At 37.0% G+C, this 26,945-nt stretch overlaps 2 protein-coding genes across 16 annotated transcripts in view; one reads left to right on the top strand and one right to left on the bottom strand.

The window, feature by feature from the left end:
• The window catches only part of LOC150099022 (uncharacterized), a 589,139-nt gene that overhangs the window by 271,662 nt on the left and 290,532 nt on the right, over nt 1-26,945 (top strand). Inside the window, exon 1 of one of the 14 annotated variants that reach the window (XM_090405640.1) lies at nt 19,929-20,052. The exons of the other annotated variants lie outside the window; for them this stretch is intronic. The gene's annotated coding sequence lies outside the window, so the exon portion shown is untranslated. Of the gene's footprint in view, nt 1-19,928; nt 20,053-26,945 lie in introns of those variants that run through there. 14 annotated transcript variants of the gene reach the window in all.
• The window catches only part of LOC150099023 (HIG1 domain family member 1A, mitochondrial), a 29,566-nt gene continuing 22,054 nt past the window's right edge, over nt 19,434-26,945 (bottom strand). For both annotated transcript variants that reach the window (XM_090405643.1, XM_090405642.1), the window contains exon 3: nt 19,434-20,005. In XM_090405643.1, coding sequence (XP_090261769.1) covers nt 19,809-20,005 — 197 coding nt within the window. In that variant the 3' untranslated portion in view covers nt 19,434-19,808. The remainder of the gene's footprint in view (nt 20,006-26,945) is intronic.

A 26,945-nucleotide genomic window follows, 5' to 3' on the forward strand; every position in this document is an offset into this window, starting at 1 on the left:
ACACACACACACACACACACACACACACACACACACACACACACACACACACACACACACAATAGATTTATGAATCTTCGGAAGTAGGTTATCAAAAGCTTTATTGCTATAGCAAGATCAGGTGGATGGCATTCATCTTACATTGAAAAAAAAAATTACAACTCTCCGCAACTTTTTAAAATTTCGGACAATTTTAAATCGCTTCAAACCTCCAGGAAAGTAGGGCTGTGAAACACACACACACACACAGACCGATGAAATTCATCCTCCACCTGAAAGACATTCACAAGCATGCATGTTAGCAGTGGGATTCAAACCCATGACCTATTGCCTGCAGATGCGAAATATTATTCACTCGACCACCCACTGATTTATTTATAGTAGATCCGATATAACATATAATATATATAATAGCATATATATTATAACATGTATACCATACATAACATATAATAAATATGTTTTATTCTATTGGCTTTTCTTATTCGATAAAAACTTTAAAAACTTTATTTGTATGCCAACACTTTTGTCAAAATATCGAAGAATGAGAAATATTAAAAGGATTATAGTTTGCTGCGTCAACAAATGGAAATGTAATTATACATACATATATATATATATATATATATATACATACATATATATATATATATATATATATATATATATATATATATATATATATATATACATATATATATATATATATATAGACGTGAATTATAATGTGTGTACCAGGAGATCAAAATTAAAGTATCCCTGTTTAAATCTTGTGGCATTCAGTGATCCAAATGCTACGAAACTTTGCAGAATACTTTCTGCATCATGCGGAACCCATATCTGAGTAAAGAAATAAAATATTTCTAAAATTCACCACCAGGGGCATTGTAAACACCAAATGCAGAATTTGCATATTAAGAAACTCGGCAGGTGTCAGGAGGATTTAAAATATACACCGGATTTTTCCCTTCATTTTGGTTGTCAATACCGTCCACAATGATGACACGGACCTTGACTCCGCTAATTTCGTCGCCTGACAAATGTCGACGATGTCAACTATCTCCATGTGCTCTGCGACGGATGATTAGTCGTTTTGAAGAAATGTGATCGTTGGGAGTTAGACCTCGAAGAGGTCACAAACCAGTCAGTTCACAACGAGTGAATGAAGTTGACTGCCGTTGTGGAGTAGGCCATGAATAACAGCGTTAGTACAGTGCACGTGCTGTATCAGGACACATGGATGTTCCATACACAACTTTCTGGAAAATTCTGCGGAAGATTTTGCATTTCTACCCATTCAAGATAACCCTGACACAGAATTTGCTCCCTCAAGACTCTGAAAGTCGACTGACATTCGCTTCAACATTCTTCGCTCGAATGGAGTTGGACGCCGCGAGGCTATGGATGATTTTGTTTATCTGAATATCCATAGTTACCAGGACTGGTCTAATCAAAACCAGCATTCAATCCAGAAAATTCCTTTGCATTCACCCAAAGTTACTGTCTTGTGCTGGTTGACAGCTTCAGCTTCGTTTATGATTGGATCATTCTTCTTTGAGGACATTCGCTAGTCGTGTCTTGTAAGCTGCTCAGTTACTGCCGAGACGTATCGCGATATGATAAACAATTTTCTTGTGCCATCGCTGTTCCTGTGCATGAATTCAGTCATTTTCATGCAGGGTGGGGCATCTACACATATCGGTCGGATATGCGTACAGAAGGTGTTTTCAAGAACATTTCACAGAAGCCAGAGTGATCAGCCGTGCGTTTCCCACTGCATGACCGTCTCGTTCACCTGATCTAATCCTCTGTGACTTCTAGCTCTGGAAATTTCTCGAAGACTGGTATTTTTGCGATCATCCTGAGAACTTGCCAGCGCAAAGACAGCATAACGCAGCATGTGCGCAACATCAGTCACGACCAGCTGCGTTCTGCCGTTGAACACCGTGCAAAGGGTGCAGTTTGTGGCATACCAGGGGTAGGACATTGAACAGTACAGCTGATGAATGCATAACGGAAATGAATAAAAACGTTATTTATGCTTTGTCACTTTTCTCCTTCTTGCACACACAGAAAAATGACTACATCTACATTTGGTACATCATACTAATTCATGATGACTAAAACCCATGACCTACCAATTCTCCTATGTTTTCGTAACCAAAATAATTTTATTTTTAAATACAGGGTGTCCATAAAATAACTTTCCCTCTTTGGGGACATCTGTAACTAAAACCAATCAACGGAATGAGACCAAATTTTATATTGAGATTTTTGAAGGCATGGGGGAGATGATTTCCGCGAAAAAAGATTTAGTACCCAAATCGCCGATAGGGGAAATTTTGGCGCTGGCGGAGCCGAAAACAAGTGGATAATTACATTAACGGCAGATAAAATGGAATAAGGCAGGGTAGGACGCATATTGAGCACAATTCGTCAGTCATTTGAATAACCGGCCGAACGTTTCCAATCCCTTTTTAAGTGGAATTGGTGGCGTTGCTGTCAACGTACGCACAGTAAAATTTGCATAATTCTTTTTACCTGCGTTTGCTGCAAATATTTGACTGCTTTCGGCTCCGCCAGCGCCAACATTTCCCCTATCGGCGACTTTTGGTACTAAATCTTTTTTTCGCAGAATTCATCTCCCAATGCCTTTGAAATTCTCAATATAAAATGTGGTCTCATTCCGTGTATTAGTTTTAGCTACAGATACCTCCAAAGAGGGAAAATTAATTTATGGCCACTCTATACTTCAGAGTTAACCGAACTTTGGGATATTTATTTATTTTATTTCATTTTTTTAATTAATCTCCATTAAGAAAGGTTGCGAAGCTAGACTTACACACCGAGGGGAGGTGAGTTGATTAGATAATTAAGGAAACGGCTAGAGACACACCGGGTCTCTAGCCTCGTCCGGTGGTCTCACACCGGGCGGGGTTTGGAACAAATATAGATGGATCGAAATAAAAAAGTAATATTCTCTTTCTCATGAATAACATGATGTACGAGTAAATGAACATTTTCATACTAATTTGTGGAACAGAATATTTTCCAGAATTTCACTTTGACTTAAAAAAAAAAAACCTTTTATTTATATGTTTTTGTATATATGTTTTGTATAATATTTGGCAGTTGCTTTTTTTAAAAAAAAAACGAAAAACGTTTTATCTATTTGACTTCTTGTAAATTCTGCTTATTTAATTCTTAGTTTTTCGTTTTTGCTCTCTCACATCTTCATTATATGTTGATGTAACTGTGACCGTTGTTTATATTCCTACTATCAGTTTTTTATATTGAGTTTCACAAAATGTAGAAGTATCTCTTACATTTATTTTGTTGCTTTGTCCATATGAAAATCATTACTGGACTGAGACTTGGCAAAGCTTTACTAAAATTTAGTACTTGTAAACCTTACTCGTCCCATGTAATGACTCGCGTGTTTGTAGCCGGAATAAACTGGAGGAATATTATGCTCCTAAGTCAGTGCAACTGTGGCCGAGTGAAATGACTGCGAGAAGGGAACTGAAGGAAAACTCAAAGCGGGAAATCCCGAAAGGAAGAACTCTCCCAGGAGCGATTTTTCCACCCTTTTTTTCTGTTTTTATTTCGGTACATACACAGACGTACAGAACACAGACCACATTCTTCTGAGACAGATGAAATGAAGTTATAAGTAACTCATGATTTAAAACGCATTACAGAGAACTATCACAATAGACTAATGATGCATTTGTACATGCTGTCTCTGAGAACTGACAGAGTTTGAAAGGGACTTGTGATACGATGCCATGTTGCAGATCTATCTGCTCGGCAAATTGTTGACAAATTGGGCCATTACAAGTCAACAGTCAGTGATACCATAATGAGATGGAAAAGCAAAGAGTTATTCAAGTGCTATCCGCAGTGTACGACTCATCGAGCGTGACCGTAGAGTGCTATGAAGGATGATATGTAAAAACCACCATTCATTGGCTGACACGTTGAATGCGGAGTTCTGGATATCGACTGGAACAGAAATCTGCACAAAAACATTTAGAACCGAGGCTCACAAGATGGGTTTGCATGGTAGAACAGCAATATGCAAGCTCCACATTAGTTGAAGAGTCATCTTCAGTGGCGCAAAGAGCGTATACAGTGGGACGTGGAAGCTTGGAAATCTGTGTTATGTAGCGAGAATCACGCTTCACCCTCTACTGAACAAATGGAGGAGTGTAGGTGTTACGGATTCCCGGTGAACGTTTCTTACCAGAGTGCGTAACTCCAACTATGAAATTCGTAGGTAGCGTATGATAAGTATGGTCTTGGTTTGCTTTCGGACCTTTGTGGTTCCACGAACTCCGAGAGGTATCTGAACATTCTGGACAATGCAATGTTTCCTACTTTGTGGCGTTTACATTAATGGAACTGACATTGTCTCTTTCAGCAAGACAATGCACCGTGTCATAAGGCTGCTGCTGTACCTTCGCTATTTGTAGACCTGAACGTCACCATACTTGACTGGCCTCCACAGAGCCTGATCACATCCCTATTGAACATCTGTGGGATGAACATCGGTTGAGGTCAAGGGACGTTCGTCTTATAACAGTCCATGACCTCATTACATGCCTACAGGAAAATCGTATAAAATCCCCATTGATTGCTATTGTGGAAAGTAAGATTGCTGGAGTCATCGCAGAGAAAGGTGGTCGCACATCTTTGAGGGATGCGTACTTTTTCATAAATTTTGAAGTTTGGTCTTGCTAGACCACTCTAGATTACTTAAATATAAAGAGCCAATAGGCTTCATTTCGGTGATATAAACATTATTTAAATTAAGGGGATATTAAATCCCACATTGTTTTTAAAACCGAATAAGAAACTCAGAGATTGGAATCAGAGAGAGTTTCATGCCGTATATAGTAAACTATAAAAGTATCTGCGATTACTAGCGTGAGCTAATGCAAGTAGTCCTAGTACGTAGTACAATCTCGAGAGTGTACCACTCTAGATTCATTCTGTGTTTAATAGTTTCTTCATGATTTACTCTCTCTGTGAACAATTTGCCCAAGTAATTGAATATTTTAACCTGTTCCTGTTTATTTCCTTCCACTTCTAAGTTAAGCTCTTTCCATTTCTGCATGTTGCCATTGTTTTGGTTTTACAAAATTTATCTGCATTGCATAGTCTTTACTGCTTTATATAGGTTTTAAAAAATATTTTTTGTTTTCCTTATTATCTGTAAATAATGCGACATCATCTGTATACGTCTCATGTTTTATGAGATAGATTCCTTTACTTGCTTTTCCAGGTACAGGTTAAACAAATAAGCTGAAAGCGGACATCATTACATGACATCGAACACTTTTGAATCAGAATATGTTATTGAGTATTTTTTCCCTCTTATTTTTTCGAAATTCATTTATTTTTACTTATTGATTCAAATGCTTGCTTTTTTTTGGACTATTTTAAACAAAATTTCCAAAACTTTCGCAACGGATTTTTGTGAAAGTGAATGCTGAAAATTATATATATATATATATATATATATATATATATATATATATATATATATATATATATATATATATATATATATATATATATATATATATATATATATATATATATATATATATAGAGAGAGAGAGAGAGAGAGAGAGAGAGAGAGAGAGCTGTGCAGCTCAGTGGATGTGGCGTTTGCCAACCACGGCGCTTGGCCGCACGAAGGAAGACTTGGTTTCGAGTCTAGTCGGCGACTAGAGGAAATTTTCCTAAGCCTTTTTTCGACCGGTTCCTGAGTTAGTCGATCTCTGGCACGGGCAAGCAGGTTTTTCCTCCCGGAAACTCGGGTTTTTCGTCCTGTAAACTCAAGAAAATCGACCGTAGAACCCACATTATTTCAGACATTAAATATATTGTGTTAGGGTTAGGGACCACGAGATGGCGGCACATTTGAGCCGTCTCTCTTCACTGAGTACCGCTTAATTAGTGATAGCCTTGGGCCATCTATGTCTGATTGGTACCAGTAGAGATTGAACTGCCCACTCAGTCTCCAAAAAAGTTAGATAGGGCTAAATGGCCTCGCCTACTCCCCGTATACGGGAATAAAAAGGCGTTAGCTGATTTTTTATATATATATAAAGAGTTTGTTAAAAGCGAGGAGACCCCAAAAATATTAAATATTAAATATTAAATATGCTGCTGTTGACTAGAAGAAAAAAAAGATGAAGCTGCTCGGGGTCTGGACGTATGGAGGAGAAAGGGCAAAGTATTATTTAGTGTAGTTATTGTCGAATATTTTAAGATAGATTGGTATGTCCACTTTGAGTGCTTCACGATGTTCACCAGAGCTTACTCGACCAAATTGAATTATTCGTATAATTTCTTCCTCGCGGCTGTTGTCTTTTGTCCTACACAATAAAAAAAATATAATAAAATAAAATAAAATAAAAATAAATAAATAAATAAATCATTCTCCCTGTGTTTCATATGTACTGGCTTTTCGATTATGTATTTATTGCACCTTAAAATATAATGTGTCATAAATTCATTGATCACCACTTGAAGTCTGCTCAGTTGTCTTAAAAGAACATCAATAAATAATCTGTTTCTCCATTCCATTTTTTAAAACCTGATCTGGTTGGCCAAGTAGTTAGCGTTTGCGATTTCCAGCCACCTGCAGCGAGTTTGAATCCCATAGTCAGCATGGATGTTTGTGAATCTTTTAGATGGGAGTAAATTTCTTCTTTTTTGAATGTTTCACCATCTCCTTTATGAATGGTTTCACACCATCCATCTTATTAGAAGTCTGAGTGGTTTGAAAAGCTCCGTGTTTGGTTTCTAGAGCAGGGTTGCGAAGCAATACAAAAAATACGTAAAAGCTACAAAAATATATAAAATTAATAAAATAAAATTAGAAAAAATTCTTAGCTCATCCACGGTATGAATGTATTATAGGTTTACAAAAACCTTTCGTAATAGGGGTCCCAAATAAAAAAAAAAATCAGTATAAGTTGTTTTTTTTTAACTCCTTGATTTTTAAGGCTTCTAAAATAGCAAACGTTGAGATTGAATCAAACGCCTTAACAAACTCAATAAAGGCCAGAATTAAGGGTCAGTCATAGGGATAGATTGTAATTTTCATACTGTAGACGACAATCTTGGGTTCGAGGCATGCTGATGAAATTTCTTTCGTTACAGTTCCATTTTTATTCCCTAAACGATTTGAAATTATGCTAATAATTATATTTGAAATTATTATTAAATTCCTTAGGCTATCTAGCTCGATGTAATTTAATGAGTTTAGTACATAGGGAGAATATAAATCGTTAAAATTTCTACTTTCAGTTGAACTGTTTTCATGCCTAATTATGCAGAACAAACCAAGAACTGTTCAAGGTTTTTTGTTTGTTTATTTGTTTAATGTGACCCCCCCCCCCACACACACACACAGACATTCAAACGTAAACTAGTCCCTTCAGTCCTCTGATAAGAAAGATTGTGGTGTCACATCGGGCAGTGGTTGTTGAGATAATGGATAGTGTCAATATATAAAAATGCCATTACGAACTGCACTTCATGATTGTCTGTACTCATTTTCTTGCTTATTTTTGTTTGCTTAGAATATAAATTTTTTCTTTATTCAATTCGCTTTTGATATATATGGTTACTACTTATAACTCTGTTTTAGTTTTTCTTTCATGCAATGTCTATTTGCACAAACTCAACGTTTTATCATTTGTAACTGGTCATGCATGATCATTTTTCATTTCTGCTCGTTTCTTTTGCTACTGAACTCCAATCTTCCTTTTATTGGTACGTTACCATGCATTTTTTAAAATAATTTTTGTAAACTATTTATTAAAGTTGTATAATGGATGATGTGAAGTTAATTTTGGAGGAACGGAAATGGTAATAATTACGTTTATTTTTATTTATTTATTTTTATTTTTTTTAATAATCACAGAAAACATGAAAAATAGAAATAGTTTGATGCTGATAAGAGAAACTTCAATATATTCCTATTACGAAAAAAAGTCCCATGCTAGAATAAATAAGCATGATTTATTTCCTTTACGATTTTCCTTGAATATATCTTTCAGTTAGTGTTGCAATTACTATTAAGTAATTGCAACACTAACTGAAATGATAAGCAAGTGAAAGTGAAGTTTGTATTTCTTGCAAGGATAAGAATGCGCTTTAATAGCCCTGAATTTCACAAGGTTATCCTCACCCCACTGAATTTCAGACTGACTGTGCCTTTTAAGGCAGTCACCGATGTGTCCGTATATTCGCCTTAAATGCATTTGTTAATTCCACTACTAGACAGTACTGCCCATAATACTCGTAGCATTAATCTCAAGATATTTTATTTTGTCATTAATATTCTTTCTTTTCTCGAACTATCAACATGTAGTGTTACTAGTATCATAGGTTCCTACTACTGAAGGAGACCTAAAAATGCCTTAATAAAAACCAAATATACAGATATTGCTCTGCATTTCACTTAGGCTTAGGCGTCAGTGTAGGAAGAGAATAGCAATTTTCGTCAATAAGAGTATGTAGGAAGAGAATAGCAATTTTCGTCAATAAGAGTATTTAACTAAGATGAAAAGCCAAACAGCTATTTTTTTTTTTTTTCCCCTGGCGAAGTTGATAAATTAAGCGGATAAAAATCCCTTATTGTTTTTCAGCCAGTATGCGAAACTCTAAGATCGAAAACTACGATCTAAGCGTTTCATGCCGACGAACTATCGGCGAATCCAAGCGTAAGTGACCACTTGGTAGTACCACACCAAGGCAACTCGATGCAAAGGTGGAGCAAGATCCCTCACTAATTTTTATCCCCTTAATTTATCAACTTCGCCAGAAAAAAATAGCCGTTTGGCTTTTCATCTTAGTTATAATATAATATAGTGGCATACCTTTCTGGCATTCGTCTAGCGAAGGTATGTAAGTTCTTTTCGCTTAAACTTTGATATTATCTAGGTCTAGCTACTCACTGATGAGACCTCAAAAAAGGTTGAAACCGGTCTGGCTAGTGACCTCTCCTCATAATGTAAAGCAGTACTACATCTCCTAGGAGCTGTGTGTTTTTACATTATGAGAAAATATCAAGAATAGTGAGGGAGCTTGCTCCACCTTTGCATCGAGTTGGAAAGGTTGGAAAGGAAGTCAGGCAATCCTTGCCTGACTTCCTTTCCAACCTGAAGCCAATCAGTTAATCCAACACTGTTCTTACCGTGGCTTCTTGCTCCCTGTACAAGTTGGCTATTAACCTAATAGTGTGTGTTGAGGAAAACCCGTTCTTTTCATTACTTCCCACAGTTTCACATGTTAAACACAGTCAAAAGCTTTAGAGTAGTCTAAGAAACACATTACCAGAGTGAGTCTAACTTCTTTATATTTTTCTATGATCTGTCTAAGGCAAAGGATCTGATCTCTGGTGCTCTTAACTTTCCTACAACCTGCTTGTTCCTCGGGCATCTCTGTCTCAACTTTGGCCTCAAATCCTATTTAGCATGATCTTCAATAAAATCTAGCAGGCAGTCAAGATATTAGTAGGGAGGGAGGCAATGTCAGAAACTGAGGTAATAGTTATCACTAATTTCGCATTATTTATATTCAAGCAATGAGAAATTCTGTCCATACAGGACCTTGTAACTGTATATCGACTACAATCAATTGAAGATTAACAATTAGAACTGGACCTGTCTGAATTGCTAGTATTTTCCGATAGGCAGTGACAAAATTCTGCTTCGACTCTAGTCGTCATTAGTCAGCTACTTATTCTTACCATTGCTGGATTAATCGACACTTAGCTTCCTCTCTCGACCTCAGGATTACCTGGAAATATTCGGCCATTAGTTCATTGTTCTGGTCCACCGAGAGATGGAGTAAACGGGTTTATTAACAAAGAAATATATGTTTACTCATGATAATGTGTACATCCACAAGTATCGGTGGAATCTTGGTCAAATAAAGCATTAACAACGTAGATTACATGCTCGAAATGGGCACCTTGTCTTTCAAGACAGGTTTAGGAGCGAATGCAAAGGTTCTCTTTCACCTTTTACAATAAGAGTTGGGCCATATTGTGTAATTTTACCCCTTAGATCATCATGGTGGAATATCATGGTGGAATACCGATTCCTCCAACATACCCCAACTCGAAGGCATCAAGCGATGTGAGATCAGAAGAACGTGAAGGGTTCAGGAATTCTTTGAACCTCGAAATGAGCCTCCTGGGGAAGCGTTCTGATAAATAGGCTCTAGAACCACGTTATGTATGACAGGTTGCTCTCTGCTGTTGGAATACCTGTACATGAAATTTAATGCTTTTTGCACGACACACCTTAGCCAAATCCTGGGTGAACGGAATTCCGAACACTACATTCTCGATGTAGCGTTCAGTATTCAAGGTCACGGCTACACCACCCTCCTCACTGAAGTAGTCCCCAATTATGCCATGGCCGGAAACCGCACGCCATGCAGTGACTTTCTCATTGAGAGGGTTCTCTTTGACAAATTCATGTCCTGAGAAACCTGTAGGTTGATCTGTTTACATGACCACTTAGATGGTGCGCTTCGTCCGAGAACCAGACATTATTGAGGAAGGATGGATTTTCGTAGACATGGACCAGAACGCGTGTACAGTATTCCCGCCGTGCAGCGTAATCCGTTGCTGTCAAACACTGAACCACCTGAATGACGTACGAAAAGACACCCAGCTCTTTAAGAATTTTCTATAGCGACCGCCTCGGTATCCTAAGTTTTACAGCTGTTCGGCGTTGACTGCGTTTCGGTGACTGTAACACTTGCTCTAGCAAACTCCGTGATTCTCATTTATGTTAACAGTTCCTGGTCTCCCCGAATGCCCTTTGCATTACAGCAGAACACTTCTGGTACGTTGGAACCTCGATTAAGGCAGTGAAGACATTATTGCTTGGCGCATGCTTACGGACAAACTGCTCACAAACATATCGTAGACTTGGAACATTTACTCTATCAACTCCGTACGAACGAAAAAAATGCTCAACAGCCTTTTCTTCCAGCATCAACACCACTGCTACAGCTAAATGTAGACTCTATACGTGCTCTTCTATTAATGCACATGCAGTTGAACGGCATATCTCATACAATGAGTTCTGAAACGAGGCTCGAAGTTCAGTACTTTTTTTCCCCGAGATATATTGTATTAATGAAATGCACACACAAATCAAACTTGTGGATTTAACTCAGGGTTTGCAAAGTAAAGTACAAAATGGAAAAAATGAGTGCTGCAATCGTCTAAATCAGGTGGCCACCATCTTAAAAAAATTTGTTTATCTGAAATTGCAAATAAGAAATCCAAATCCATGATTCTCATTTATGTTAACGGTTCGTGGTCTCCCCGAATGCCCTTTGCAAATAAACCCCAACTCAACATCACCAGAGTTAAAGATCGGTACTATCAACGTAAGAAGCCTGAATGGCAAAGAAATGGAGCTAGCTGAGGAATTAGATAAGTACCAGATTGACATAATAGGGGTGACTGAAACAAAAAAGACAAAAACTGGTGAGATCTTTCTGAGCAATAAATACAAAATGTTATATTCAGGCAATGACAATCAAGGAAAAGAAGGAGTAGCCATAGTATTCAACACAAAATACGAGGCTAATCTTCTTGAATGGCAGTCAGTCTCAAGTAATGTGGGCAAATATGAGAATGGGGAACTGGACAATGAGACTTATTTGTGCCTATGGTCCCACAGAAAGTTCTACTAAGGTAGAAGTGGAGGAATATTTTGAGGCTTTAAAAAACCAACTGACACAATGAAAAATGAAAAGTTGGGGATCTAAATAGCAGAGTAGGAAATGATTGTGAGACATACAAAAATATTTTGGGAAAATTTGGAGAAAAGAGCAAAGCTAATAATAATGGCAAATATCTGTTGGATTTCTGCTCAGGACATGGACTGGTTATTACTAACACCATGTTCCAACATAAAAATGTGCACAAATTCATATGGAGAGAAGAGGCTAGGAATAAGAAAAGTCTCATTGACTATGTTATTGTTGATAGTGATGTTTTCTCACTGGTGCAGGACACCAGTGTACAGAGGATTTGAAATTGGAAGTGATCACTATTTAGTCTTGAGCAGCATAAAATTGAATTTCATATTGAAAAGAATAGCATGTAAGAAAGTTTTAAAGCGAATAAAAGTGAGCAGCTCTCAGATGTGAGATGTAGACAAAAATACACAAAGATTATTGAAGAAAAAATGGAATAGTTTGAGAACAGGAATCAAACCTTGGAGATTCAGTGGCAAACTCTGAAGAAAACATTGATTGTTTCTGGCAGAGAGGCATGTGGTGAGGTTGTCTGTAGGGATAAAAAAATCAGAACTCCCTGGTGGACACAGGAAGTTAAAGAGGCAGTGAAGGAAAAGAAGAAAGCATACCAAAAGTTCCTGTCAAATAAGTCAGCTTGTGCTCTTAGAGAATATAGAGACAAATGCAAGAATGCTAAACACTGTGTAAAACTAGCTAAAGAAAAGTCATGGGAGGACTTTGGCAAGAATATAAAAAATAAATATCAAGAAGGTGGCAAAATATTGTGGAGGTTGTTGAAGCTTAAGAATGGAGGAAAGAGTGCTGTAAAAGGAATTAGAGATGATAAAGGTGACATGAAAACAGGAGAAAAAGATATTCTTGAAGTATGGAGTAATTACTTTGAAAAACTTCTAAATGAAACAAGCAGTGATGACAGCACAGTGGTAAAAACGCTGATCAGGCATGCAGTCAGGAATACATATCCATACTTGAAGTAGAAAAAGCCATTAAAGGCTTGAAATGTGGAAAGGCAGCAGGAGTAGATGATATTCGACCAGAAATGCTGAAGTATGGTGGTATAAGAGTCTTACAGTGGCTGCACTGCATAGTTCAGAACGCCTGGACAGAGGGACGAATTCCCAATGATTGGAGTAGAGCTCTCATAGTACCCATATATAAAAAGGGAAATAAAACTACTGCATGTGAGAATTACAGAGGTATTTTCCTACTGAGTGTTCCTGGCAAGATATATGCAAGTATACTTGAGAAATGGTTGAGAAGAATTGTGGAAGAAAAGCTTGGTGAAGAACAAGCTGGATTCAGGCCAAATAGAGGCTGTCAGGATCAGATCTTCACTTTACGACAAATAGTCGAGAAAGCATGGGAATATAACAAAGATCTGTATTTAAGTTTTGTCGATCTGGAAAAGGCATATGACAAGGTGCCAAGAGAGAAGCTATCAATACGCTGCAGTTATATGGTGTCAATGGGGCATTATATCAAGCAATACTTAGTCTTTATTTAAGTTGTAAGTCAGCAGTTAGAATTGAAGGAAGTACAGGAAGATGGTTTAATGTTAAATCTGGTGTGAGACAAGGATGTACATTATCCCCTCTGTTATTCATTATCTATATGGATCACATTATGAAGGAAAGTGGTATTAAACATATCAAAATTGGAGATGTTAATGTCAGCTCTTTGCTTTATGCAGATGATGTTATACTTCTAAATAAATCTGCTACAAGTCTGCAAGATTCTCTGACTAAATTGAATAGCTGTTGTAATAGATATGGTATGAAGGTCAGCAATAAAAAGACAAAGACAATGAAAATAGGCAGAATCATTGAAAATGTCAACTGTGTTATGAATGGAGAACCTGTGGAACAAGTAAAACATTTCAGCTATTTAGGCACGATTTTTACTGAAGATGGTAAATTAAATATAGAAATAGACAACAGAATCAGCAAAGCTTGTATGGTGGGAAGTCAATTGAATAAATTCATATGGAATAAGAGAGAAATTAGTCGGAACACTAAATTAGCTGTATACAAGACAATGTTCAAACCAGTTTTAACTTATGGATCTGAGAGCTGGGTCAGAAGTAAAACACTTGACCAAAGACTAGAGACCACAGATATGAGAGTCTTGAGAATGATTATAGGCATGAACAGATGGCATCAATGGCAGTATCATATTAAAAATGAGGATATTAGGAAAGAACTTGACATTGTTAGCATTCAGGAATGCGTTAGCAGAGCTAATCTCAGGTGGTATGGTCACTTAAGCAGAATGGGCGAGGAAAGATTAGCAAAACATGTGTTCTCTGCCAGGTTGGCAGCAAAACGACCCAAAGGAAGACCAAGATATAGGTGGATTGATACAGTACAAAGTGCTTTAGACAATAGAAATATAAGATCTGATAATGTTGGAGTCTTGACAAGTAACAGACTGATTTGGAGGAAAATTGTAGATAGGAAATTAATAATGATGTAATTTTTTTCATGTAGTACTATCATATCCTGTACACCCCTTGAGGGTACATGGCAGGAATTTGATGATGATTGATGATGATGGGATTTATGAAGGAGAAGTGGAACACTGCATCTGCTGGATGCATTCTTCAGATTTTGATGCCATCAGGAAGAGGCCTAGCATTCTGCAAGTTTTTGAGTGGGTCAAAACTTCATAGGATGCTGTGAAAACTGAGACGATGGTTAAACCATTTAAGAAGTGTGGCATTAGTAATGCACTGTATGGTACAGAGGACAACTTGTTGTATGAGGTGTCAGATTCTGATTTAGAAGAGGTTTCAAGTGTCTCTTATTTAGCTCAGGAGATGAATTTCTGGGTTTTGACAAAGATGATTACAATGTGGGTACTCTTTCCTAGTTAGATTAGGGTATTTGTTGAAATCAGACCTACTATTACTTTATATTTGAAATACAGTACTGTGAATTAATTATAATATTCAGTGATAAAGTTTTTTTTCCTCAAATTTATTTCCTCATTGTTAAAAAATGTGTGCAAAAAAGGGGGTGCATCTTATATACGCCGGAAAATACGGCATATGGTATTTTAACAAAATAAAATAAGATTTACAAAAAATAGTTCACCACGAACACACACCAATAATAAACTTTTCATATCTCACAGAAATGATGCGCGGAAGCATATGATACACTGCCCACACGACAGTGTATCGTATGACGTAATGTGCAAGTGCAACCGAATATCGGGATTAGATCACAATTATCATTACACGAAGCAAATGAAAAAATATAATTCTTTTCATATTTTCAATAGTAACACTCGTCATAATTCAGCCTTGTATCTCTAATAAATAAATAATTATATGTTATTTCAACAAAATAAAATAAGATTTACAAAAAAATAGTTCACCATGCACACATCAATAATAAACATTTCATATCTCACAGAAATAACGCGCGTAAGCATATTAAAGATACACTGCTGTTTGAGCCGTGTGGGAATGACGTAACGTGCAATGACAAGCACAAACGAATATCGGCGTTAGATCGCAGTGCATTTGTTTCGTAATCTAAAGCGTTAATCAAACAATTCCAAGCATTAGTTATTCAATCAATGTCAAAACATAGCTGTAACCTTTAACATGTTGTATTGCATTTATATAATGTTGTAAGCATTGTTATTAATTTAAACACAAACCAAATTTAATTTTTTCCTTGAGGGTTCTGCAGTGTCGCAGTGGTTATGTACAGGCCACCTGTGGTATGGTCCTAACTCAATTTTGTGCAATTTCTGATCTCATCAATTCAAGTGAAAGTAGTTTCTGCCCCTTAACCTCTCTTCCAGAATAGCATTTGCCTGTTGCAGCTTCACTGGTCTTTCCATTGTGCAACTGGTTTTCCTCCTCCTCCTTTCCCTTTGGTCTATATCCACCTCTTTTGGTAGCTGAATATCTTTCCATCCTAAATAGATGTTCTTTCCATTTCTCCCTATATTCCTTAATCATTTCATTCATGTCATAAATTTCTTATATGGTCCAATTTTGCGCACCTTTTAATTGCTTTTAAAAATTTCTGCAGCTTGTATTTTACTTTTAGCTTTCTTTTTAACAGTCCATGTTTCTAAACCATATAACAGAGTGGGAGTAGACATTACTTTATAAAACTTTAGCTGAGCTTCTAGTCATTTTTTTTTTTTTTTATTCAGTGCCCTTTTAATTATTCCAGATTTTCTGAAAATTTCTTTATTTTTTTCATCTGTTCTATTTTATATTTTTATAAAATATTTTATAACTATTTTTGATCTACCATGATCCCGACCTTTAAATGACCCGACTTCTGTTTTCTTTTGTGAAATTTTTAAACTGTATTGTCGGCTTATTTCTTGTTTAATTCATAAACTGACAGAGAGAAGAGGAAAGGAATAAGAAAAGTCTCATTCACTATGTTATTGTTGATAGTGATGTTTTCTCTGTGGTGCAGGACACCAAAGTGTACAGAGGATTTGAAATTGGAAGTGATCACTATTTAGTCTTGAGCAGGATAAAATTGACTTTCATATTGAAAAGAAGAACATGTAAGAAAGTTTTAAAGTGAATAAAAGTTGAGCAGCTCTCAGATGTGAACTGTAGACTAAAATATACAAAGATTATTGAAAAAAAAAAAAAATGAAAGAGTTTGAGAACAGGAAACAAACCTTGGAGATTCGGTGGCAAGCCTTAAAGAAAACTCTGATTGATTCAGCCAGAGAGGCATGTGGTGAGGTTGTCTGCAAGGATAGAAAAATCAGAACTCCATGGTGGACACAGGAAGTTAAAGAGGCAGTGAAGGAAAAGAAGAAAGCATATCAAATGTTCCTGTCAAATAAGTCAGCTTGTGCTCTTAGAGAATACAGAGACAAACGTAAGAAAGCTAAACACTGTGTAAAACTAGCTACACAAGTCATGGGAGGACTTTGGCAAGAACATAGAAAATAAATATCAAGAAAGTAGCAAAATATTCTGGAGGTTGTTGAAGAAGCTTAGGAATGGAGGAAAGAGAAATGTCTCCTTTATCATCTCTTAACTCCTATAAGAGGAGTTAGAGATGATAAAGGTGACATGAAAATGGGAGAAAAAGGTATCCTCGAACTGTGAAGTAATTACTTCGAAAAATTGCTAAATGAAACAAGCAGTGATAGCACAGTGGTAAAAAACACTCGACAGGCATACAGTCAGGAATATATATCCATACTTGAAGTAGAAAAAGCCATTAAAGGCTTGAAACGTGGAAAGGCAGCAGGAGTAGATGATATTCGAAATGCTTCATACTTCATACTTCAGAAATGCTGAAGTATGGTGGTATAAAAGTCTTACAGTGGCTGCACTGCATAGACAGAGGGACGAGTCGCCCCTCTCATAGTACCCATATATAAAAATGGAAATAAAACTGACTGTGAGAATTACAGAGGTATTTCCCTACTGAGTGTTCCTGGCAAGATTTATGTCAGTATACTTGGAAAAACAGTTGAGAAGATTGTGGAAGAAAAGCTTGATAAAGAACAAGCTGGATTCAGGTCAAATAGAGGCTGTCAGGATCAGATCTTCACTTTACGACAAATAGTGGAAAAAGCATAAGACAAGGTGCGAAGAGAGAAGCTATTCAACATGCTACATTTATATTGTGTCAATGGGGCATTATATTAAGCAATATAATGTCTTTATTTGAATTGCAAGTCAGCAGTTAGAATTGAAGGAAGTACAGGAAGATGGTTTAATGTTAAATCTGGTGTGAGACAAGGATGTACATTATCCCCTCTGTTATTCATTATCTATTATATAAGTTTAGGGGACACATGGCAAAAGTAGCTAAATCAGCTCATCAACTCACTTGGTTGTTGAAAAATACATTGACGAGCAGAGACAAGCAAGTTATTGTACCTCTGTACCGAGCCTTGATAAGACCTCATCTCGACTACTGTGCCCAGATTTGGTCACCTCGGTTCCTTCTTGATGGGGAGGAGGTGGAGAGGATCCAGAGGCAAGTGACTAAGATGATAGCAGGTTTATGGAATGAACCATATGAGAACAGGTTGAAGATTTGTGGGTTGCAGTAACTAGTTGATAGGCAGAAAAGGGGAGATATGATTGAGACATTCAAATTGCTAAAGGGATTCTATAGGATTAATTCAGAGGATATTTTTGAGATCAGGACTGGTGGTGGGAGAACTAAGGGATATCTATGGAAGCTGGGCAAGAGTGTGGTTAGCAGGGGTGTTAGAGCTGGGTTCTTTACTTTTAGAGTGGTAAATGAGTGGAATAAGCTGCCAGAGTCTGTTGTGGGTGCTATGAAGGTGAGAGAGTTCAAGGCAAGGTATGATAGATACCGTGAGAATGTCGTATAGTTGTGTGGACACGATGTTTAGGGCCTCCCTCGATGAGTCTAAGAACTCCCTGGAGTCGCCCGAAATAATAATAATATATATATGGATCACGTTATGAAGGAAAGTGGTATTAAACATGATATCAGAATTGGAGATGCTAATGTATGCTGTTTGCTTTATGCAGACGATATTATACTTCTAAATAAATCTGCTACAAGTTTGCAAGATTCCCTAACTAAATTGAATAACTGTTTAATAGATATGGTATAAAGGTCAGCAATAAAAAGACAAAGAAAATAGGTAGAATTGTTGAAAATATCGACTGTGTTGTGAATGGAGAACCTGTGGAACAAGTAAAACATTTCAGCTAATTAGGCACGATTCTTAGTGAAGATGGTAAATTAAATATGGAAATAGACAACAGAATCAACAAAGCCAGTATGGTAGGAAGTCAATTGAATAAATTCATATGGAATAAGAGAGAAATTAGTCAGAACACTAAATTAGCTGTATACAAGACAGTGTTCAAATCAGTTTTAACTTATGGATCTGAGAGCTGGGTCAGAAGTAAAACACTTGACCAAAGACTAGAGACCACAGATATGAGAGTCCTGAGAAAGATCAGAGGCGTGAACAGATGGCATTAATGGCAATATCATATTAAAACGAGGATATCAGGAAAGATCTAGACATTGTCAGCATCCAGGAATGCGTTAGCAGAGCTAATCTCAAGTGGTATGGTCACTTAAACAGAAAGGGCAAGGAAAGAATAGCAAAGCAAGTGTTCTCTGCTAGGTTGGCAGGATAACGACCCAGAGGAAGACCAAGATATAGGTGGATTGATACGGTACAAAGTGTCTTAGATGATAGAAATATAAGATCTGATAATGTTGGAGTCTTGACAAGTAACAGACTGATTTGGAGGAAAACCGTAGATAGGAAGTTAGTAATGATATAAATTTTTCATGTACTACACTCATCTCCTGTACACCTCTTGAGGGTATATGCCAGGAATTTGATGACGACTGATTTTTGGTTAACTGGATACCTTGTTTTATTGTTGTTTTCCATATTTTAATAATTTGATCAATATATATATATATATATATATATATATATATATATATATATATAATACAGTTGGAGATAAGCTATATCCTTGTCTGACTCATTGATTAATTTCAATATCTCTTCTGTTAATTTATTACCTATTTCATAAATATAGTTTATCTTACAATTATATTAAAACGGAAACAGCTGAATATAGTATTTTGAAATATTCAAAATGTCAGTTTTTGTTATTTAAAATGTTTTTATTGCTAATACATTTGAGCACTACATAACTTTTCATCCAACGATAAACTGCTGACACTCATTATACACTTCAAATCAGCAAATAATCAACAATGTTTCAACATTTTCTAAAAAGATTATAATCAGTGAATAGAGAAATCAAGATTTTTGCTAAATTTCTTATAACAAATATATACATATCAACATGTAGATGTATTCAATTATTTATTACATTTACTTAAAGGATCAACTAGAATGTCAGTCACCTCATACTTCTGCTACAGTTTGTAAATGGACACAATGACACCTCACTAGTTTTTACAATCTTAAAAATAGATAAACTGTGTTCTATAAATATACAATTATTATTCAAATTATGAAGGTTCAGAAGGATCTTTTTTTCCAGAAAATCTTTGATAAAGAGAATAAACAACACCTATTGTCAGACATGCCACAACGGTGCCTTGTGCAGCTACTCGAAGCTGTATTATGTATAAAGATGTGGGCGTCTTTCCACGATTCTTATAACTGTAAATACCATAGAGACATGCTAATGCTGCACCTGTTAAGCCTTAAATGGAAAAATTATGGATAAATAATGGCAGAAAAATTAAAAATGTAATACAACTTTTTTTTTTATAAAATATTTATTATGATATTAAAGTATTATAAAATCAAATAAAATTTGGTTTATGCAATAAATTTTCATATTACATTACACACAAACACCTGTATACATGGACGGTACACATCAGTATTGCACTTCAATGCATTATTTAATGTGCATTAAATAATGGGATGGGCCACTTAAGGATCAAAGCTAGATAATCGGGAAATGACCTTCATATAATCTTTTAAGGAATTTTAATGATGTAAAGTTGGATGAACTATTAAGAGTAGAGAAGATGTTGTGGCCTTAAAAGGAAACTTGAATAAATCGAGTGAATGTGCATGGAAATGGGGATGCGAGTTAAATATTGCAAAAATGTAAGATTTTAAATTTTGGGAAACAAAGATGGGATGTAGAATTTATGCTTGGTGAGGATATATTGTTGGAGGTGGAGATCTTGGGGTGATAGTGGATAAGGATCTGAAATTTAGGGAACATGTTGCCAAAATTGTGAGAACACAAAGAATTCTTGGAATGATGCAGAGGACACCAACTTATGTCCTCTTTATTAGGATTAGGCCACGGATGGACTTCTGTGCACAGATTTGGTCACCTGGTTTTCAAAAAGACAAAGAAATGTCTGCAAAGGGTCCAGAGACGACTTACTAAAGGCAGTTTCCGATATCTGGAATGTCGATGATGAAAGGTTGAGATGATGCAAATTAACAGAGTCTAGTAGATAGGAGGAAGAGGGGTGATATGATAGAGACCTACAAGTTAGTAAGGGGTTATTACAGGATCAGTGTTGGAGAGGTTTTTCCAGTAAATGGTGGGAGATCAGAGGACATCCTTGGAAGCTGTATAAGGAGGGTGTGAGCAGGGGAGTGAAAAGCAGGTTTTTCTCCATGCAGAGTTGTGAATGATTGGGATACCTTGCCTGAGATTGTGGTGTCTGCAGAGAATTTAAGTGTGTTTAAGGCATGGTATGATGAGCTGTGTGTATAACAAAAGGACCACTTAGATGAGTCTTTGACTCCATGGGGTCTTGGAATAATAATAATCTACTGTTCAATTGCTCTTGTTTCTGTTCTCTCTAAAACTATGGAGAAGGTCATCAACAACTGCACCACCTAGAGGCATCATCATTTCCAGGATTTAGGCCCACTGTCCTATTCCAGTCTCATTCCATTTTTTCCTTGGTCATCCTTGACTTCTATATCCTCCAACTGGGTGGTATCAGAGTATTTTTTTTTTTTTTTTGGGTAGTCTTGAACTGTCCATTCTTTCGATATGTTCAATCCATTTCTTTTGGTATTCATATACTTTGTCCAGTACTAAATCTATTTTTAGTTCACTTATTTCTGTATTTTCTTTCTGCCTGCTGTCCTTCACAAGAATTTCATTTCTCCAGTTTGCCACAGGAGCCTACTTAGCAAATTGCCATACTATGATTTGCAGAGTGTGAACACTCAGCAACTAGATTGCCAACTTCCTCACTGGTCACTTGCTACATGTCATGATGGATGGTTTCCTCTCCTTAGATTTCTCCACCAGTGCAGGAGTACCCCAGGTTTCTGTACTTTTCACTCACTCTCTTCCTCTTTTATATAAATGACACACTCTTGCAAACTTCAAATCCTAACCATGACTTTGGCAATGACAGTACACTACATTCCTACTTTTCATTTGACAAACCTTGAAATGTTTCAGTTGTTGGAATCCTCAAGATTCACCATGACCAATGTCATGAACTCAGACCTCCTAGCTATATTTCAATGGGACAAGGACAACCTTGTACACCTCAATGCCATCAAACTGGTCCAGTCTGATCTCTCGCAAGAAAGAGTTCACATCCTTCTCCCTAAAATTCAGTAACTCTGATATCCAAACACAATCAGATTTCTTTTCTTAGGCTGACCTATACCTCCGTCCTTTCTTGGCAGAAACAGATTTCAACCCTAGCTTCTGCAGCTGTCAAAAAACTTTTACTTTTTTTACACAAGACTCTGCTTCACACCTTTACAGCTGCTGACTTTATACAAATCCCAAATCCACCTAACCAAGGAATATTGTTAAATGGTTGATGTTGTAAATCTAACATTCTTCCCTTTCTGGATACATTAATAATCCATAAATGTACAGGCAATATTGAAATTTCCATTTACAGGAAGCTTCAACATCATCCTTCGCAAAAAACAGGAATTGTCAAAAATCTTGTACACAGAGCATGCATAATTTGAAGCAGACAAAAGTAACGCTAGTGTTATAAGGAATTAAACAGAATACAATAACAAAGTGTGTAATATTCTATTGATATAGGATAAAGTATTTTACCTTGGGTACCAAGCTATTTTAAACCTGGTTTTACTCCATTTCCCAAATAAGCAAACAGACAAGTAAGTCAAGTTTGTACCTGCAAGTGTTGCAAGTCTAGGTGACCCTGCACATATTGCAAGTCAAGGCAACTCATGGTAAAGGTGGATAAGCTCTGATCACTATTCTTAATATTTACCCTTAATGCAAAGCACATCTCCTGGAGGAGATGTATGATGCTATGTATTAAAGGCAAAAGGCCACTACCCAGACCGGTTTCAACCTTTATTGAGGTCGCATCAGTGGGAGCCAGGCTTAGAAATACCAAGATTTTAGTAATACAGAGCTAATAAGTATTTTACCAGAACAAGTTACCATAAGGTGTTTTGACCTTATTAAATAAAAATCTCAAGATGAGAGATAGATGTAGAAAGTATTTTACCTTGGGTTTGCGCCAAGTGTTGCAAGTCAAGGCAACTCATGGTAAAGGTGGATAAGCTCTGATCACTATTCTTAATATTTATCCTTAATGCAAAGCACATCTCCTGGAGGAGATGTATGATGCTATGTATTAATTTGTGGTAAAGGTGATTTGTGGTAAACATTGTTTCAACCTTTATTGAGGTCTCATCAGTGGGAGCCAGGCTTAGAAATACTAAGATTTTAGTAATACAGAGCTTATAAGTATTTTACCAGAACAAGTTACCATAAGGTGTTTCGACCTTATTAAATAAAAATCTCAGAATGAGAGATGTAGAAAGAATTTTACCTTAGGTATAATAAATGTTAAAGATACCAAGCTATTTTAAACCTGGTTTGCCTTTAATACATAGCATCATACATCTCCTCCAGGAGATGTGCTTTGCATTAAGGGTAAATATTAAGAATAGTGATCAGAGCTTATCCACCTTTACCACGAGTTGCCTTGACTTGCACTACATGCGGGGTCACCTAGACTTGCAACACTTGCAGGAGCAAACTTGACTTACTTGTCGGTTTGCTTACTTGGGAAATGGAGTAAAACCAGGTTTAAAATAGCTTGCTATCTTTAACATTTATTATACCCAAGGTAAAATACTTTCTACATCTCTCTCTCTCTCATCCTGAGATTTTTATTTAATAAGGTCAAAACACCTTATGGTAACCTGTTCTAGTAAAATACTTATAAGCTCTGTATTACTAAAATCTTGGTATTTCTATGCCTGCCTCCCACTGATGAGACCTCAATAAAGGTCGAAACTGGTCTGGGTAGTGGCCCTTTGCCTTTAATACATGGCATCATACATCTCCTCCAGGAGATGTGCTTTGCATTAAGGATAAATATTAAGAATAGTGATCAAAGCTTATCCACCTTTACCACGAGTTGCCTTGACTTGCACTACGTGCGGGGGTCACCTAGACTTGCAACACTTGCAGGTGCAAACTTGACTTGTCTGTTTGCCTACTTGGGAAATGGAGTAAAACCAGGTTTAAAATAGCTTGGTATCTTTAACACACACACACACACACACACACCGGGTGATCCAAAAGCTACAGAAAAAATAAAAATCCAATAATTCGAAAAGTATAGACAGTAACACAATGCACTTTTCACAGAAAGACATGGGATTTTTTTTAATAACGAAAAATTTTATTGCCAGAATAGTTACATTTGTCACCACAGGTGGCGCCATAGTGGTCCTGGAGCTGCTACCTGTCACTATTTAAACCATGAGGTACGTAAATTTCAGATGTAGTAAATACTGAAGTTAAACTTTCCGCATTTAACGTTTATTACTGAAGTTAAACGTTCTGCCAAGGTGAGGCATGTTATCGTTACGAGATAAAGCACTTTTAGTAAGCTGTATTATCAGAACTCCGAATGTGCAAGAAAGGCAAGTGCTCCATAGTGTAACATTCATGCAGGATGGAGCACCTCTGCACATCACAGGTCCTGTCCAGCACCTGCTGCAATCGACATTTGGCGATGACCGTGTCCTCAGTCGCTCCTTCCCGCACGAATGGCCATCAAGATCTCCAGACCTTACACCTTGTGACTTTTGGTCATGGGGCTACTTGAAGTCATAGGTGTACAGAGGTCAGCCGATGTCACTGGCCATGTTGAAAGAAGCTATTCGCCATCATGTGACAGGAATTACTGCTGAAACCCTCTTCGATGCTGTGCAGGGTGGCGTGCCACATCTGACGTCCACTCTCATGAATGACGGCTGTCACATTGAACATTTGTAATCCTAGCTGCGTTGCAAACTGTGCTGTGCCACTGCACAAACTACTGACACAACTGAAGTGCCACCTGTCGGTGGCAAATGTAACTATTCTGGCAATAAAATTTTTCGTTATTAAAAAAAAAAAATCCCATGTCTTTCTTTGCATTTCTGTGAAAACCACATCGTTCTGCTGTCTATACTTTTCGAATTATTGAATTTTTAATTTTTCTGTGACTTTTAGATCACCCGGTGTGTGTGTGTGTGTGTGTATATATATATATTTATTATCCAGGCCTCCATGGAGTCAAAAGACTCATCGTGGGAGGTCGTTTTTAGGAAACACAAGGTTTATCATACTACTCCTTGAACCCACTGACCATTCCCGCTCCAACCACCCTCCAGGCAAAGAAACCACTCCTTATTCTCTTGCACACAGCCTCCTTTCGTAACTTCCAGGGATGGTCCCTTATCATCGCTCCTTCTATCCTCCTCCTATGTGAACCCTGCAGTCCACATCCCCCTCAATTGATCCTTATAACTCATATTGTACAGTCCTGAAACCATCTTTGTTATCCGCCTCTGTACCCTTTCCACAGTCAATTTATCCCCTTCAAATCCTGGGGACCAAATCTGAAAACAATAGTCTAAGTGTGGTCTGATCAGGATCTTATACAATGGAATGATAACCCTCTCATCTCTGCAGGTCAGTGTCCTTCTCAGTATTGCAGCAATTCTCTGAGTTACCCTCACCACCTTTGCAATATGCTCCCTGAATTTCAGTTTTCTATCCAGTACAGCTCCTCCAATCGAGTATGCATTCTCCCATTGATGGATCCCAAACCTCAAGACTTTACATTTTGCTGCATTAAACCAACATCCCCATTCACTTGCCCATCTGTCTAGTTTATTCAAATCCTCCGGCAAACAACTGAATGTCCCATTGCAATCCATTGACAATATCATTGATATAAAGGTTGAACAATACAGGTCCCAATACTGAGCAATGTAGAACCCCATTTATAACCTTCTGCTTCCTTGATATTGCCCCATCATACACAACTCTCTGATAGCTATCAGTCAACCAATCCTGAATCAATTTGACTAACCTGAATTCTGGTTATTATATCATCCTCTGTCAACCACGCCTCAGAGATCCCAATAATCTTTGGCCAGGTTGATGCTATCAGCGCCACCAATTCATCTCCTTTATTTCGGATACTCCTGGCATTAGTATAGAGCATAAAAATGTCACTGCTTCTACACCTATTATTGTCCCCTCTCGACCCTCCTGGGCTCAACATCACCTGATGTTGTCCCCCATCCCCCAAACACCCATTCCCACAAGAGGCCACCCCTGCAACCATCCACCCTGGGAATTCTAGTTTCCCTGCATTGACACACTGACTCGTTCAAAAAAGAGCAATCTTTCCAGATGCCTTCGTTCTTCCTCACTCAAATGCAAGCAGTCTCTAGTATACAGTTCCCTTCTGTCCTCAAACGCCCTCCAAGCATCCACGTATTCCAATCCTCTCTTCTCACACATTCTGGCTATTATGTGATTCAGTATTGCTGCTCTTCTGCTCAGCTCGTCATACCTGGGCAACACACACACGTTATAATATCCTATATCAAAAGATATAAATTACAGGTGTTTTTGGTCCGCATATAAAATGTATAATATAGTTAAGGTATGTAAGTAACAAAACTTCCTTTATTTAAATTTTTTTTTATTAAAACATTAAAAAAAAAAAAGGGAGGGGCAGCATAAACACAAAACTAGCGAGATATTTGGCCTTGTTTACGTGAAATCAATTCATCAATGTCTAGTTCGATAGAAGTGGTTGCAATTCATAGTGAGCTCTCAATGTTCTCATCAAAAATTTTTGATGTAACTTTACTCTTGAAAATAGTTGTCCACAAATGTACGTACTACCAAAAAAACAATGCCATGAATAAAGTGTGATTGTGAAGCAAAGGATATTTTTCTCTTATAAAAATCTAGCAAAGACCTGGGAAACACACACACACACACACACACACACACACACACACACACATTATATATATATATATCCTATATCAAAAGATATAAATCACAGGCATTTTTGGTCTGTATATAAAATGTATAATATAGTTAAGGCATGTAAGTAACAAAACTTCCTTTATTTAAATTTTTTTTTATTATAACATTAAAAAAAAAAGGGAGGGGCAGCATAAACACAAAACTAGTGAGATATTTGGCCTTGTTTACGTGAAACCAGTTCATCAATGTCTGGTTCGATAGAAGTGGTTGCAATTCATAGTGAGCTCTCAAGGTTCTCATCAAAAATTTTTGATCTAACTTTACTCTTCATATGCTTTACTCTTGAAAATAGTTGTTC

This window comes from Typopeltis vanoorti, chromosome 15 (assembly GCF_054136105.1).
Source record: "Typopeltis vanoorti isolate ZY-2024b chromosome 15, IOZ_Tvanoo_1.0, whole genome shotgun sequence".
Classification (NCBI taxonomy): Eukaryota; Metazoa; Arthropoda; class Arachnida; order Uropygi; family Thelyphonidae; genus Typopeltis; species Typopeltis vanoorti.